General features: G+C 31.4%; 1 protein-coding gene across 2 annotated transcripts in view; it reads left to right on the top strand.

Moving 5' to 3' along the window:
- Positions 1 to 2,937: 2,937 nt before the first annotated feature.
- Positions 2,938 to 18,771, top strand: part of LOC132754567 (uncharacterized) — a 101,929-nt gene continuing 86,095 nt past the window's right edge. The window contains exon 1 of one of the 2 annotated variants that reach the window (XM_060745214.1): positions 2,938 to 3,049. In XM_060745214.1, coding sequence (XP_060601197.1) covers positions 2,946 to 3,049 — 104 coding nt within the window. In that variant the 5' untranslated portion in view covers positions 2,938 to 2,945. The remainder of the gene's footprint in view (positions 3,050 to 18,771) is intronic. The other variant, XM_060745220.1, reaches the window with a different exon arrangement.

The following is an 18,771-nucleotide window of genomic DNA, read 5'->3' on the forward strand; positions in this document are numbered from 1 at the left end:
GCCGCTAAATATCGCACGTGTCGCCAAATGTCGCACTTGCCGCTAAATGTTGCAACCGCCGCTAAATTTTCAAACGTTCATATTTTGCAGAATTAAACTCATTTTTTTATATACATAGATTGAAAACATAAAAAAAACTTGAATCTCAAAATATTCCAAGAAATTATATAATTATGATCTTTTTAAAATTTCATAGCGGATTTAAAAGGACGTAAACTGATTGGTTTGCTTTGCTTTTGTCATATGTAAACCAATGCATCACATATTTGTGAAAAATAGCCAATAAGAAACTGGCATGTTTTAAAGTATGTCATGTGATAAAGGAGAGGACAACTCTTTGAGTAAGAGAAGCGGGAATCTTGTGATGCGTTTATTTGTCGTACGGTCACTTTCCTTATACGTCCGCTGTGTATGTAAATGGTCGAAAATCTCTGCTATACTGACAACGTTTTCAGACCAGTCTGGTGCAAAATCTTAATGCTTAAAGTCGTAATAAATGGTTATAACAGGACTGTGTTACTTCTGTTAAGTAGTTTTAAAATCATAAATGTCCTAAAAACTAGTTGAACTTTACATGTTTTGATTAGAAAATTTAAACACTTATTATAAATATTAATTGATCATGGCGTATAAAAATATTGTTATTAGATTTATTTTTCCTAATTATGTGTAAAATCACAATTTAGTTTACAAATCATAATAAGGATTTTTATCTCTCTTATTTAGGAGAATGAAAGTTTTTATTAAGTTATTTTTAGTTTAAAGTGAAAAAAAAATCCTTATTAGAATTTTAAATCTCGAAAAAATAGGTAAACATGAAAATGAGGATTTTAAAATTCCTTATTACGATCTAAAAGAGTTTTAGAACACCAGACGAAAAGGTTGTCATTTTATTTCAGATTTTCTACCATGCATCGAGGACATTTAAGGAGAGTGACCGTGCGACCACATACACGAATCACAGGATTCCCCTTCTTCTTGTCCGCCCGTTTGCTTTAAAATTATGCCATTGCCTTCTTATTGATAAGGAGGCTAAATTTAACACATATGTCTTGAATTTGTTTATATACGACAATAGTAATGCAAATCAAGAGGGGTATCAGTTGACGTCCTTTAAAGTTTGCTATGAAATTTTTGGAAATATTATTTATAATTTCTTGAAAAATTTTGATTTTTAAGATTTTTCTAATTTTCATTCTATGTATATGACAGAATTATTTTAAATTTTAAATTTTGCAAAACATGCACGGTTCAGCATTCAATATGGTGGATAACTTTCACACTTTGTTTTCAAACATTAACGGTTAACCTGGGGGGGGGCATTTTTTTCGATGTACGCATTTAATGTCTATATTAGACTTATTCTACTTGTAATAAAAATGTAATGTGATGGACTGCAAGAAAAAAATAGATTAAACTTGTCAGCCGATAATTCTGACACTAGTAAGACTTTACATATTTGCATGTCTTATCTTAAAGGGATACAATTTTATGGCAAAAATATCAAATTTATCTTATGTACTCGAATCACGTTAAAATGACATTTTTAAATGTCCCAGCAAGATTTTCTGTAAATGTTCTATATATTTTAGGTTTGAAGCGTAAAAATATCTATATATGTTGAAGCCGACAGAATCACCGAGTAGTTTTTAAACTAGTAATGTGACTTGAACAAACCATGGAATTTACAATAACATATATTGTAGATGTAGTATTATTGAAACAAACCTAAATCATTCATTTGACATGTTCTTTAACGTTTCCAGATATCACTGTGACAATTATTGTGAAATCTTAACGCTCTAACCTGACCCGCGTGGGTCAGGTTAGGAAACCACCATTTTATTCTTTTTAAGGAGAAATGTTTTGTTCCTATGACTGCCTAGTGTATTTATTTTGAGGACATTTACAGATAAATGAAAAAAAAATCAAAACGAAGAAATGAAAATTATGCCTGTGTATCCCTGCTGAATTTGCAAAAAAATCATTTTTCAAAGCTCCCATTTTTTCGAACTGTTTATCAATCGATAGAAAATTCTAAAGTAAACCAATCGTAAGTACAGTCAGCACGAATGTGCAGCCTGACATAAATGTACCTATATACTAAAAATCATTTCAGTTCGAGAAGTGTTGTTAACAGTTACTGTAGTCATATGTACACAACTGCTTTTGGTCTAAGCTCATTCAAACTTTAAACAACTGCCGTTGCTTCAGTGCTTCATTTACGAATTCGGCGTTACTTCTTAAAAATGGTATCAATTATGTTTTATCTGCTTAATTAAGCGTAAAATGACACGATTAGATTGGAAAATGTCTCGGGTTCACCGAATATAAAAAAGCATATAGTAACATGTATGTTATTGTATTTAAAGATGTCAATGAAACTAAAAATCGCCAGATAAATACGCTAGTCAGGTCGTCATTTCCACGAATCATCTTGAAAAATAAACATCTTCATAGAAATGTTTTAGATAAGGTTTACAGAATAATGTCTCAGCAACCGTATGCACTAATTGATTTCTGCTAGTGAGTAGACACATATTTTCAAATTATTCCTAAAATGCTTAATGGTTTTGTCCAGATGAAAAGATTGAAAAGTGCATTTAAGATAATTAGCGTAGTAAGGCTGAATATTCAACCAAATTTAAGTAACTATTGCCTGTCTCTTTAGCAATCAATATTAAAAATATTATATAGTTTAAACATACTCTTCGGAAGGAATGAGCCCCTGTGCGGATTTAAATGTACCGCCGTTAGAATATTGTATTTTAGGCAATGTTAGTGTGGGAAATATCTATACTGCAGATAAAAATAGAAATTAACGAATGAGTTAACGAATGTTGAACGTTATTTTCGGATTTTTTATAAATCCAAATCGCGAATGTTTAAGCCAATGCAGACTTGATTTAGATGATTTAACAATGAATTTAGATGTAGCTTTAATTATGCCATCTATATATAACTTGGTGTTGATTTTTCTAATGGTTTTAATTCAGGATTATGTAGAGAGTAAAAGATATGACCAGTATTACATGCCACGTGTTAACAAGTAAGTTAGTTTGATATCGACCTACCAAACACACTTTAGTTTAGTATTTAAGTTTATCTTCGAAATCACATTGTTGTTCACTTGTTTTTCATTTTTTTTACAAATAAATGCATGATTATGTGAATATTTTGATAATTATTTTATTTATTTATTTATTTATTTATTTATTTATTTATTTATTTATTTATTTATCTATCTATCTATTTATTATTTGTTTGTTGTTTATTATGTTAATTATCATTTGTGTGTTTCGTTGTTAAGTTATTTATTGTTTCGTTGTTAAGTTATTTATTTGCTTGCTTTTTTATTTATGATTATGTGAATATTTTGTTAATTAATTAATAAATTAATTAATCAATTAATTTATTCATTCATTCATTCATTCATTCATTCATTCATTCATTCATTCATTCATTCATTCATTCATTCATTCATTCATTCATTCATTCATTTATTTATTTATTTATTTATTTATTTATTTATTTATTTCAAAAAGGGCAAAAAGAACAAAGAAAACACGTTAAACTTGCAAATCATCAAAATGCAATGTTATAGACTAGTATAATAATTATTTTTGTTGATAAATAAACTTCATATATAACAAAACTCTTTCGTGTCTGTCAGATTTATAAGATGGGGCCAAGTACTTGTCAACCTACAATAAGATTATAACTAAATAACTGCAAATCGGCTCTTACTCGTCAGTAATTAGTGTAGCCGCTTTTTCATGAAGAGACCAGTGCTGATAGTGAAAATTGTGATTGGCATATTTTAATTAGCCAGGTCAAGTGTTTCTAAAAAGGCTGATAACACTGTAGCAATGTGAGGATATATTCAAATTTATTACATAGATAATGCACGTGGAGCTCAGCTCGCAGAGACAAATGAGTACACAGTAACTTTTTGATCTCCTTTTAACTCTAAGAAAAATGATTATTAATTGCTGACTGTTTATATTTCTGGAAAAAGTAAGCAAAACATTATTTTGTTTCATATGGCAGGAATGAATTGCATTAACAATCCTAGGTATTGTTGAAAACTCATTGTTTTACATGCGAGATTAAGTAATTGGACCCCATCCTTGTTTGTACGTGACTGCTGGGGGAAAATAATGTTATGCTTAATTAAAGAGGTGACACTTTCTATATTTTTATCTGATATCGAGTTGTAAGAGCCGATTTGCAGTTATATGGGTAAGAGTTCGATAAGACTCCCTACGGTCGTCTTAATACGAACTCTTACCCATACTTAGACCCTAGAGATATAAGTATGTTGATAATGATATTGTAGATGTTTAAGTATGGGTAAGAGTTTTCATAGAGTTTAAAGGATATCAAAATGTATACTGTGTTCACATTTGTCTCTGCGAGCTGAGCTCCACGTGCATTATCTATGTAATAAATTTGAATGTATCCTCACATTGCTACAGTGTTATCAGCCTTTTTAGAAACACCTGACCTGGCTAATTAAAATACGCCAATCACAATTTTCTATATCAGCACAGGTTTCTTCATGAAATAGCGGCTACACTAATTACTGCCGAGTAAGAGCCGATTTGCAGTTATGTCATCAAACATTCTATCACAATGCTTATTGCACTTGTGCGAAAAGACAAAATAATATCAGTAGTACGATTTAAGCTGCAATACGATTTAAGCGATCTACAAGATATGAACAGATACACAATTAACAATGTGGCCTTCACAATATAAAAAACTTAATAAAGATATATCACGCTATAGTAAATTTATGTCATTTATTTATACAATTTGTTTTTTGTTGTTGTATTTTTGTTTGGTTTTGTTGTTGTTGTTCTTTCCGTTCGTGTTTAATGTTACAAACGCATTTAACAGCAAGCATAAATAATTGTTTAAACGACGTATTTTTACTTTAAAATCTGTTAAAATTAGTTTAAAAATCAAGCATTTTACAACATTTTGTTAATGGTGAATTGAACAATTTTTCTCACATGTTCGTGGTACACTAGTATATGTATTTCTGAAATAAGAAGAACGCACAAATGCTATTGCAGTAATATTTAGCATTGGCCTTTGACTTACATTTATCTAAACAATTTAACAAATCTAGCATCAAATTATGTATGTGAGATGTTATGTGAGATTTTTGTCCATATAACCCATAGTTAATCTTCCAATTTATAAACATGTTATCCATAATCTAGCTCCTTTAAAATTATGACAGAATAACTAAACGTACATTTTTATAGCATTTACATTGTATACTTTATAACGTCTGTTTTGACTGTGAAAATTAATACAGTTAAGTACACACAAAACAGGTGTTCTTCTTTATTATGGTAGAACTATTATCTTTTAGTTCATAAATTATGTAAACATTATGATAACAACCCAAAACAATCATTGGTATTGCATGATAGAACTAATTATGAGATGTAAAATATATTTAATGTTTAACCCCAAGACATAAAGAACCTTTTGAAAGTTTCATATCTTCATTCATTATACCAGTAATTAAATAGAGATCATGAATTTAAACAAACAAATTGTAAAATCCGAGCAAACAATGTTTTTCAAATAATTTATCGTGTTTGTTTAAAAAAAACGCTGGAAAGTTATGAATAATACGTTATGTATGGTGGATAATTCACGCCATGTCATATTTTATCTAGTTTTCCACACAAAAAAATGCGAAGATACAAAATTACGACAAAGGTGGCGAAATTAAGCCACCATATAATTTCCAGCTGAACCATATATTTTTTCTTAGCTTATTCCTACCATAAAACAAAGCATCATATTAATATTGTATATCAAGGTTATTTGGGGATTCCTATACTTACAATAGAAAAGTATAAATAGTTTGATTGGTTGAGAGAAAAAAAAATAGAGTTGACTGTCGCTGATGTCAGGCAGCTTTTAGTTTCTCAATTCCACTTTAATACCATATACTCTGAAAAGCTTACTGTGAGCGTAAGTACTGTGTCACTTTTAAGTATTTATGTGGGAGTTAAGAGCCTTGTAAATTCAATATACGACAAAGTAATCTTATATACCTCTTATATACCTCGTACATACAAAACTGATTTATATTATTTGAAATTCCAAATTTGTTTACGATTATATAAATATTGACGAATAAGGTAGAATAGATATGGTTAGGGACGCTAGTCTTGTTGATAATGCAGAAACCATCTACAAATGTCTTGCTATATTATCTTGGGATAATTATTCTTAGTTTGGGGAATAGTGCGACATATAGACAAATTGCCTTGCAAAGATCGAAGTAAGTTAAAACTTTTCTTAATTCATTTTTAGTTGTCATTTTCTAACATAACATCGATTGATGTATCTTTAATTTCACAGCATTTAATTAATAGATATTATAATAATCATTATCATTATCTTTACGTTGGTTGGTTGTGTGATAAGTTAGTTGGTTGGTTAGTTGGTTGGACGGACGGACGGTCGGATCTATCGTTCGTTCGTTCTGTTAGTTAGTTAGTTAGTTATTTAGTTAGTTAGTTAGTTAGTTAGTTAGTTAGTTAGTTAGTTAGTTAGTTAGTTAGTTAGTTAGTTAGTTAGTTAGTTAGTTAGTTAGTTAGTTAGTTAGTTAGTTAGTTAGTTATAAATATCTTAAAGGAACTCCACTGAGGCCCAAAAACCTAAAACATAATATTTGAATTTCTTACAAAGATCAACTGGGGCACTCAAAACAGGCAAAAGATGATTAAGAAATATACTGAGAAATAAATTTAAAATCGTATTTTGGGCTATTACTAGAATGATTTGAAAGAAAAACTTTGCAACGCTTTTCAATTTTGCCGCAATTAGAATAATTATTCTTGGAAAAACAGAGTGAGCAAATGATCTGAAATTTTGCAGACCTAAATCTAATGGAACATCTATCTCGAAAAATTATTTCAAGTCGTGTCATATCATTACACACTTCAGTACCTTTAAATGCACTTATTCACCTGTTATTCTGAAGAAAAAAAAGAACCATCGGTCTGCACTGGTCGCAGGGGTAGATTCAGTAGCCTCTATCAGGACAATGGTAGAGGACAAGATAAATTGTAGATACAATTGGTGGCGCAAGACGAAAAGAATTGTAACGTTTTGCAAATGGCCCATGCGTTTAATCAATTTATGATTGCAGGGGTCGGGTCATGAAATAGTTGTTGCATTTTGTGTTGCAGCACGTCAAATAATGTTCTGCATTTGCCTGACATTGGTTTAAAGCAGAATTGAGCTTTTTTGTGTTTGTGAAAATAAACAGGAGTTGCCTGTCTTCTTTGTTTTTGTTATGGATGGAACAACTATTATGTCCTATCAAAAGTACTTAATCTTTTCTAATTCGTGTATTATTTAAGATTCTGGCGGATTCTAGTAAGCAATGGCAGAATTTGTGCGAAGTAAATTTCTTGTGCGGAGTAAATTTCCATTAATTGTGAAATTCCTACCCATAAGATGTGCTCATAAGCTAATTAATGTATGCAAACTATTTTGAACGATATGCTCACCTTTTTTATTAGGTCTTACCGTCTATGTAAACAAAATAATATGGAAGATTCTGAAACAAAACACATGCTCCGTTATCGTTTACAAGAACTATTATTATGTAAGCGAATACATTTTTTATTTCATTCATAGACAGAACAGACGTTTTCGTACGTTTTCACGTGAGATGATATTTAAAATTGCAAGGTAGTCCATTTTTTCTAGGTTATTGTGTATGGCTATGTGCCAACTCACAAGCCGTATAATAAGTACAAGTTGGTAATTTGACATTTTCTGATCTTTTAAAGCAGCATCCCTCTTTATTACAGTTATTTTTATAAAAAAAATTAGATGGACTTTTAATTATCAAAATATATTTTCAAGAGACCGAATGAAGTTATTTGAAATAGAATAATAAGTTTATATCTTAATTAACCGCAAATTGCACGAAATATATCATATAACGCATAAATGGTCTTTTTTTCTTTTTTCAAGACATGTGGTGATATATTAAAAACGAACTTTAGTAATTGTATATATTTATACTTTTCTACGTGCTCTAAGAACGCGTTTTTACACGCATCACTTAATCACATTTTCATGTAGTTGGAAAACCCGTTTTCATATCCATTCGGATTGAGTTACCACATTTGATAGTGGTAATTGCTCTTTGGACTTTGGAGATTATTAAATCATATCGGATATGTGTGATCTTTAAATCTTAAAAGAATATATATTTGGACATCCGAAATATATGAAATAAATAAGTGTAAATAAGTTGGTTTTTTGTGTGTTTTTTGTTTTGTTTTTTGTTTTGTTGTTGTTGTTTGTCTTTCTTTTTATCTTGTTTTTCTTTTAATTTTTAGTTTCATTTTTAGTTTCATATGTCTCTGTTATTTGTTTGCCATTGATGCTTCGTAATATTCAACATTTGAATCGAATAACCAACTGAGTCCCCTGGTCGACGTAGTGTGCGTAGTGATACCATTTGGTTAAATTCATTTATCTTGTCATATATGTGTTACTTTTATTATGAAAAAGAAAAAAAAATAGATAAAAATTACTAAATTTAAAAAAAAAATAAAAACTAGTTTGCGTGATTAACGCAGTATGGACTTTTTTTGCATATTTCAACATTTATTTGATAATTTACGTGGATGGAAAGTGTTTTTACTTTCTTTGATCACTTGCATATTTTTACTTTCAATTAACATAAGATTTTCAAATATTTTATGTAAATAGGCATGAGTCTGGCGGTTTGCTGCTTTAACATATTTTCTTTTACGTAATTTCGCCAACAGAAACTTTCTTAACGAGTGAAACTAAATTAGATAGACTTGTCTCTCAAACCATCATTTATCAGTAACAACAAGTACTGATGTGACCTGACTCATTGTCAATATTAATACTGCTATTCCATTTTACGAAACATTGCTTTTTCTGCTATAGTTCTTTTTATTGCCAGTCAACAGACTTACCTTTTTTGCTTTTGATACTCGTTTGTGTTAAGTCCTTTATCATAACCCCTGGAGCAAGGTCACGAATGACAGCCATTGTAAAACACTTAAGACCGCTATATTAACTATTTAGGTGTGAAAATTCAATTCAATCTCATTACTCAAATTCTTGATTACTAATGTGATAAGTATTTAGGATTTCCAAAATAGTTATAAAGCAGAGCGGGCGCTGTGGTGCAGTGGTAACACTGTCTGACTACAAGTCTAGGGGTTGCGAGTTCGATCCCCCGCTACTCCACTAAAAATACTAACACTCTTTCGTATGAAAATAATAAAATTAATTAATAAAAACTACTGACACACTTAAACAGGACACTACTGACACACAGCATACTACTCACACACACACAAACAGGACACTACTCACACACTGACATACAGGACACTCTGACACACATGACACTACTTACACACTAACACATACGACACACTACTCACACTCTGACACACAAAACACTACTCACACACTGACACACAGCATACTACTCACACTCTGACACACAGGACACTACTCACACACTTACACACAGGACACTACTCACACACTGACATACAGGACACTATTCACACACTGACACACATGACACTACTGACACACACGACACACTACTCACACTCTGACACACAAAACACTATTCACACACTGACACACAGCATACTACTCACACTCTGACACACAGGACACTACTCACACTCTGACACACATGACACTATTCACAAAACTAACACACAGGTTAGCACTCACACACTGACACACAGGACACTACTCACACTCTGACACACAAGACACTACTCACACACTGACACACAACATACTACTCACTATCTGACACACAAGACACTACTCACACAGGACACTACTCACACACTGACACACAGAACACTATTCACACACTGACACACATGACACTTCTAACGCACTGACACACAGGACACTACTCACATACTGACACACAAGACACTACTCACAGACTCACACACTGACACACAGGACACTACTAACACACTGACACAAAGGACACTACCCACACACTGAAAGACAGCACACCTCTCACACACTGACACGCAGGGCACTACTAAGACTCTGACACACAAGATACTACTCACACACTGACCAAACATGAAGGACACTACTAACACTCTGACCAGAGACACACAGACCACTACACACACTCTGACACACAAGACACTACTCACACTCTGACCAGAAACACGGGGCACTACTCACACAGTGACCAAACACACAGGACACTACTAACACTCTGACTAGAAACACAGGACACTACTGACACACAAGGCACTACTTACAGATTGACCTGACATTCAGGACACTACTCACACACTGACCAAACACAAAGGACATTACTATCACACTGACGTGACACACAGGTCACTACTTATACACTCACATACACTACGAACTCAGCTAACATGACAAACATGACACTTCTCACAAAATGACTTGACGCACAGGATACTACTCAAACACTGGCACACAGGACACTACTGACACACACAGAACTACTCAAACAACCAGAGCACACTACTTACAAACTGACCTGGCAAACAGAACTGGACACTACTCAAACACATTTAACATGACCATGTATCAACCAACTGAATCCCCTTGTCGACGTAGGGACATTCATCTTGTCATATAATGTTAAAGTTAGAATTACAAACTAGGGATTCGCGTGAAAAAACCAACTAGGTCCCCTCCGTTCTTCTGTGATTAAAATTGTATGATGTGTATATTACCAACTACCGATTATTCCAACATTCAACTACCAACTACCTACCAAAGTGACGCTCGTAATATTTTCAAGGACTTCTTAATTTTTTACACACTGGAACAGAAACAGTGTTACTAGGGTAATAAAAATAAACAACCAAAACATTCATATCTCAATTAACGTACGCTTGCAGCAAGAAATACCCATCAATATTTCAATAAATGTCTTACAGTATTTTCGTATTTTATGGTGATATACACGATAAACGTTGAAGATGTAAAGCTATACAGCATTGTAAGCATATCATAAGGCAGATAAAAGGGTTAATGTCATATTCCAATCAGCGATAATGATCGGTCTTTGATGAAAAGATGATCATACAAGAAGAAGAAAACAATTGCTCATTTCCCCCTGCACATATCGACCGACAGAGGATTTCATACCATGGTGGCGTCTGCCGGTTAACATGGTTATAGTCAATATATAAGCCAAAACATAGATATGTAGTTTGCTGTTGTTGTTTAGAGCTTATCTGTTGTTTATCACTTGAAGAAAATAACACTGAATACGTACTTATTTGGGATAAAGGTAGCAAAGTGTACACAAAGTGGTATTGTGACTTCCAATACAATATACTAAATAATCATGAAGTATACGAACTGTCAAAACGTAAAAGAAGCAAACTATGACTCACGTGAAAAGCAAATTAGTATCTTTCTAAATGATATGAGAGGGCAACACAATAAAAACTATAAAAAAAACTGATAACATTTTTTTTGGCTCAGTGATCCTATAAATAACTTAACCACAGGTCATAGTATCGTCCTTGTTTGATTCTTTATCGAGCAAGATAAAATATATCCGAAGCCAAGTTAATCTGTTATGTTTTAAAGTTCCATTACCAAGACATTTTATAGTTTATGGGCGTATCAAAAGATACACAATATACTTCACAGCAAATCAGAAAAAGATCAAAGTTAAAAAGCATCGCGAACGTCTCATATTTGTTACTCATTTATTTTACATTGTTAACGCTTCGAAGCTGTAAGCATACTTTGAATCAGTTAAAGTGATCACATACTTATCATTTGCCCATGTAAAAAGAATTACTCTTATAAAAATATTTAATTCTTATGCTTTTAAAGAATAGTGAAACTTCGTCAAAACATTTATATTCTTTCTATTGACGTTCGAAAAACTCGTGGCTTCCGTAGCTAAGTAATTAAGATCGTTGACTTTACACCACATGTCTTAAAAGCCAATAAACCATTTCAAAATTAAAAAAAAATACAAGAAAGCCTTATTAAAAAACTGCATTATAAGATATACTTTTATACAAATTAAGAAAAAATCTCGATATCAATATCAATGCGTGATGTTACAATTTATCATGCCATTACTATGACAACTGCCTGATAAAGCCTGTCTGAGAACATCAACCTTTCTCAGTCAGTGACTTGAGAACACTATGTTCCTACGCCAGATCAGCATTGATGATGTTTATTGTTGGTATTGTTTAATTGACTTTGCTGAATATTTATGATAATACACAGTAAATAAATTGTTAAAACAGATTGTACCAAAAATTGTGTTGTGTTATAAAATTATTGGTAAAAACCCTCGGACTACTTTTTTGGCGTAAAACCCTCTTGTGGTTACCGTACTTTCAGAAATTTAGCGCCCCGAATTAAAAAAATAAGATGCAAAGTCATAATAGAGGCATGATAAAAAGAATAACAGGTTACTGTCTTTTGAGGAAGGGATTTCTCAGACTCGGCTAGATATGGTCCGGAAGGGGCTCGGCAAGCCTCGCCCCTTCAAGGACCATATCTAACCTCGTCTGAGAAACCCTTTCTCAAAAGACAGTAACCTGTTATTCTCTATATATGCAATTTAAATATATAAAGAATATTGATCTTTTTAAAGGGATATTCAGGCAAAATAATGACAAAAATATTAAAATGATCTTATGTACTCAAATCACTCTCAAATGACTTTTCTTGAAGTCTCAGCATGAATTTCTGTTTAAATTCTACATATTTTGGGTTTGAAGCGTAAATATAACTATATATTTTGAACAAAATTTAGACGCAAATAGAATCACCAAAATGTTTTAATTCAAGTCAGGTGACTTGACCAAACCCTTGAAGTTACAATAACAGACATTGTGGATATTATATGATTGAAACAAGCCCAGGTCATTCATTTGACATGCTCTTAAACGTTTCCAGAGTTCACTCTGACCACAATTGTGAAATGCTAGCCCTCTAACCTGACCCACCCGGGTCAAGTTAGGAAATCATCATATTATTCTTTATATGGAGAAAAGTTTTATTCCTTTGACTGTCTAACACATTCATTTTGAGGGCATTTACAGAATATCGAATGAAAGATTCAAAACTGAGAAATGAAAATTTTTGCCTGTGTCTCCCTAGGCAACGTCTATGTACATGTATCAATATTTAAATTCATTTTACATTTCAGGAACTTTAAAAAATTTTTAAAGTACATTGCGATATTATTAGCATGTCTTCTGTTCATGTTCACGTTACGAACGTTTTGAATCGTTCACGTATTGTGTTACATTTTGCTCCGTTGTGGCGTTAGAATTTTGTAAAACATCTTTAATCCCTGCGGAAACAACGTGTAACATAACTCTTAAAACGCCTGTTAAATATATATCATGAATAGTAATATGTTTTAACTAACTTTATTGAATACATTTGCATGATAGCTGCTAAAGAAATTACATTTATTTTTAAATTATTTATTTATTTTTTTGTTTCGTGAAAAGAAATAGTTGAAACAGTACAAACCAGGAAGACAGCACTATAACAACAAGATTAGTTGCTTTTTTTTTTTTTTTTTTTTTTATTATCACAGGCATTCATTCCAAATTATTTACTTAACCCAATTAAACTTTAAAGCTATCTCTCAGGAATATTATAGTATTATAATGTTTAAATATACACGCGTCGAATCTCAACGGAAAGAAATGAACTTCCATGGAATATTATATCTACCACTGTTGTATTCAATTATTATAGGCAAAATTTCTTCTAATATTTTACACTGGAATATTAGTGGGGCTAGACTGGTGATTGTGGAGCTATGCACATCTTTATTACTGAGTGAATATTCAGAGAGCTTTGTAAATGTAAAAGGATAAGATATAAATTAACAAATGCTGAGCAGAATAGATGGATTCTGATATATAAACTCGCATTAATAATCTTAGTATAAATGTGGTTGAAATTAATCAAGTAATTTATTCAAAAATGGATTTAAATAAATTTACGAAACAGTCAACGAATAAAGGAATTGTGACCATTTTGCTTGTTGTAACGATTTTGGAGTTTGTTGACACTAGGAGATATAGTCAAAGTTACATGCATTCTGTTTATCGATGAGATGATTTTATCATTATTTTTATTATTATTATTATTATTATTATTATTATTATTCAATTATGAAAACTTAATTTTAATATAATATATTAAATAAAGATAATATTATATTACCCATGGAGCAAGATTTATGTCACTTTTTGTTTAACTCTCGTACAATTTGTAAATAAATACACATCATGTTGCTGTGCATAATTGTATATGTTTTAACTGTATGAAATATATAATTTTTTAAACCAAATCAATATAGGTGTCGGATACAGTTAATGTTTGATATAGTAACAGTAAAGTTTTGATATAGTAAATGTTTGTTTGACAAAAGCATCCTTTTTATTGTCTTTTTATTTTAAATAAAATGTAAGAAAGGAATATTACATCAGTAACAAAATTTAATAGAATTACAATTAGTTTAACATTTGTTAATACGAAACTTAAGCCTATGTGTGAATAGTTAACGTTTACATGTTGACTTTATGAATGAGATTCCTATGCTTGTCAGATTACTAATGGCCAAATACTTGTCAACTTACATAAGATAAAACTAATTAAGCATGATTTAATGGTTTCTTGATAAAGATAACGGTAAATGCGTTTAGTCACGACAGAGGATTTGCTGATACATTGAAACATTGAGTATAAGCATGTGTTGTTACTTTGAAATAATATATTAACGATGATATGTAATACAAAATAAATATGATTGATAAGACCTTATGCTTAATTAATTGAGAAGGTACGTTACAGAAAATGGTTTTGTAATGAATGATATAGCAATTTATTTTAGTTGTTATAAAATGTTATTAAATTCTTTTACAGTATCAAATGATGGCATTTAGAGAATTCGAGTTGTTTAAATGATTGATTATTTTACCTTTTCGTTTTGCTATAAGTTAAATAAGGAATGTATCTGTTGTTGTTGTTATTTAGGGGGCATTGTTGTTGGTGGGGAAGGTGGGATGAAGAGGAAAATATAAAATTAAATGCATAGGCCAATCGTGCTTCTTTGAATTTTAACAAATATGTTTGGGTTAGTGACATGCTTTTGTGCTCCTATTCATAAGCATATATGCCTATGCAACAATCATTTTAACGATGTTATTATGAAACTAGTTGTTATTAAATATAATATATATTGGACGTTTGCATTAATTAATAAGAGTGTAAGCGAACTGGTGTTGAGAACTGCTGTTAGGACTTTGGAGCATTTGTTATCCTTCATATTCGTTTTATTTTGAGAATGCTAGTTTTAATTTTAACTAAAACACTGTTCCGAACGTTAATAGACAGATGTGATTTTATCATATAAGAATCATTATCTGTTTACTTCGATTACCAAATATAAGGTCAGACAATATTTAAAATTTTATCATGGACAGCATACTCGAAATGTGTAAATATACCAAGATACAACTTGTACTACTAAATGCCTCTAGATAGCATCTTATAGAGGGTCAAATCCTCAAAATGAGTCCTGTCTATTTTATGAAATATAAAGAACAGAATATATTTTTACTAAAAAAAGATTTTATAGTGTTTCAGAGAACATTTATTATATCCTCGATTAGATAAGAGTCATCTCTTAGATCATACATTGTTTAAATTATATCTAGTAACAATCCAAAAATATATGTACTGATACGGCTCTATCATAACAAAAGGAGATCGAACAATGCAATTTGTTTGATGTTTGACCTAAAACAGAGGGCTCTGTTAGGTAGATTCATATATTCACCAATTATATCTTAATTAAGCGCATTATGTGACCCATAATAATTTCATGAGAAAAAAAAATCGTTTGTTGTAAAATGCATTTTTATATATTTTTCAAATGAAAGAATTGCACTGTTTGATGTATGGCAATTTTTCAATTGTTTTAGAAATGCAGGGTGCTGTAATATTTTATCATCATCCAGACTTTGTTAATGCTGTTAAGTGCATTTTACTAACAATGGTGAGAAATAAACCAAACGCAATGCATTGTTTTCTGTTCATAAACTAAAATATATAAACCAAGTTTAATTGTTTGATTGTAAAGCCTTTGAAATTTGATTGGATTTTAGTTTCTGCTTTTTCGTATTTAAATTTCCTGTTCATGTACACGTTTTTGTCGTGAACAAATTCATTTCTTCATCCTAAGGCTCAATGACATCACTATGAATGTTCAAAGCTTCGAGTTTCTAGGTGTCCATGATTTATTGTTTAAGACAATGTTCTTGTATTTAAAAAAAATATATATAGGGTAATGTTTGGTTAACATTTTTCAGTAATTTCGACAAGTTAATGTTTTTGGAACAAATACATGAGTCTATTTATTTATTTATTTATTTATAAAAATATGTTGAACGAAGATCTCGGTAGAGGGGAAATACAAGGAGAAAATGGTATTCACATTTACAAGACTCTTCCGTGTCTATCAGATTATAAGATGAGGTCAAGCACTTGTCAACTTACAATAAGATTATGACTAATTAGACCTATAGATATAAGTATGTTGATAATGATATTGTAGATGTTTAAGTCATCACAGTTGATAAATCAAACACTCAATAACAATGCTTATTGTTTTTGTGTGAAAAGACAAAATAGTATCAGTAATACGATTTTAGAGGCAATATGATTTAAGCGATCTATAAGATAAGAACAGATGCACAATTAGCAATGTGGCCTTTGCCATATACAAACTTATCAAAGATAAAGATATATCGGGCTGTAGTAAATTTATGTCATTTATTTATACAATTTATTTTTTGTTGTTGTATTTTTGTTTGGTTTTGTTGTTGTTGTTCTTTCCTTTCGTGTTTAATGTTACAAACGCGTTTAACAGCAAGCATAAAGAGTTGTTTAAACGACGTGTTTGTTAAGTCTGTTGTATGTAAATACTTTAAAATCTGTTAAAATTAGTTTAAAAATCAAGCATTTTACAACATTTTGTTAATGGTGAATTTAACCACTTTTTTCTCACATGTTGGTGGTAGTATATGTATTTCCACACCTGAAAAAGAAGAACGCACAAATGTATTGCAGTAATATTTAGCATTGGCCTTTGACTTACATTTATCTAATTAATTTAACGAATCTAGCATCAAATTATGTATATGATGTGAGATTTTTGTCCATATAACCCATAGTTAATCTTCCAATATATAAACATATTATCCATAATATAGCTCCTTTAAAATTATGACAGAATAACTAAACGTACATTTTTATAGCATTAACGTTGTATACTTTATAACGTATGTTTTGACTGTGAAATAACGTTTAGTAAACAATAAACAGACAAGCCACACAAACAATTAAATTTTATTGCATACGTTTCGGCTATATGCCTTCATCAGTGCAAAACATAATAAAATTACCGGAAGCGACGTCATAACGGAACACGCGTTAAACGCGCGAAAAACGTTATATCGTTGTTTTTTTTTTTTGTTTTGTTTTTTGTTTTTGTGTGTGTTTTTGTTTTTTTAAATAACGTTTAGTCAACACTTAACAGGTGTTCATCTTCATTTTGGTAGAACTATTATCTTTAAGTTCATAATTTACGTATACAATATGACAGCAGTGAGTGAGTGAGTGAGTGAGTGAGTGAGTGAGTTGGTGAGTGAGTGAGTGAGTGAGTTGGTGAGTGAGTGAGTGAGTGAGTGTGTGAGTGAGTGAGTGAGTTAGTGAGTGAGTGAGTGAGTGAGTGAGTGAGTGAGTGAGTGAGTGAGTGAGTGAGTGAGTGAGTGAGTGAGTGAGTGAGTTGGTGAGTGAGTGAGTGAGTGAGTGAGTGAGTGAGTGAGTGAGTGAGTGAGTGAGTGAGTGAGTGAGTGAGTGATATAACTTTATATTATATATAGTTCGGAACTGATACTACTCCCCCACCACACCAACACCACACTGCACCACACTATACTGTATGCATGTTTAACAATACACCATGACACTAAATGCGTTGATTTGATGCCCTCAAAATCTATATGGTATCTGCAATAAAGTGGTGGCAAAGTATGTTTTCATGTTTTTTTATACACACAAACATGGGCGCAAGCAAACACACCAGAAAAGAAGCTTGCAGTGTGTTTAAGAGGTATTGTTTATGGATTTTTCTGGTGCTTTTGTTTGGTTGTATGTTCGTTCGTGTGTTTATTTGCTTGATTAATGTTGTTTTAACTCTAGATGAAGTCATATCTAGCATAAATGTTCTCAGACAATATGGTAATTCTAAAAAAAAAGATGCGTGATGGTTACTCATGGCTTCTAATGTACATGTACATTATCCTTCAACATATAAACATGACATATGATCGTTCGTCCGTCAGTCCGTAAGTCGTCGACATGATGCTATAAACCATGAGAATTTTAATTCAAATACAACACTTACATAGATTGATAAAAACTCTAAACTAACAAAACGATTTAAAAAGAATCAAAAATCTAGAAAAATCGGAAAGTTAAAAATAAACGGTTGTGTATATGGTAGCAGATATATTAACGTTTTTCTTAGGTGGGCGTTTGTGACAAAATGAAATGAATAAAACACTTCAAATCGTATGTAAATAAAGGCGTAAACTTAGAGCTTAAAGTACATATGTTTGATAGGAAAAG

This window comes from Ruditapes philippinarum, unplaced genomic scaffold, assembly GCF_026571515.1.
Source record: "Ruditapes philippinarum isolate M1 unplaced genomic scaffold, ASM2657151v2 ctg3067_1_1_1_1, whole genome shotgun sequence".
NCBI classification, from domain to species: Eukaryota; Metazoa; Mollusca; class Bivalvia; order Venerida; family Veneridae; genus Ruditapes; species Ruditapes philippinarum.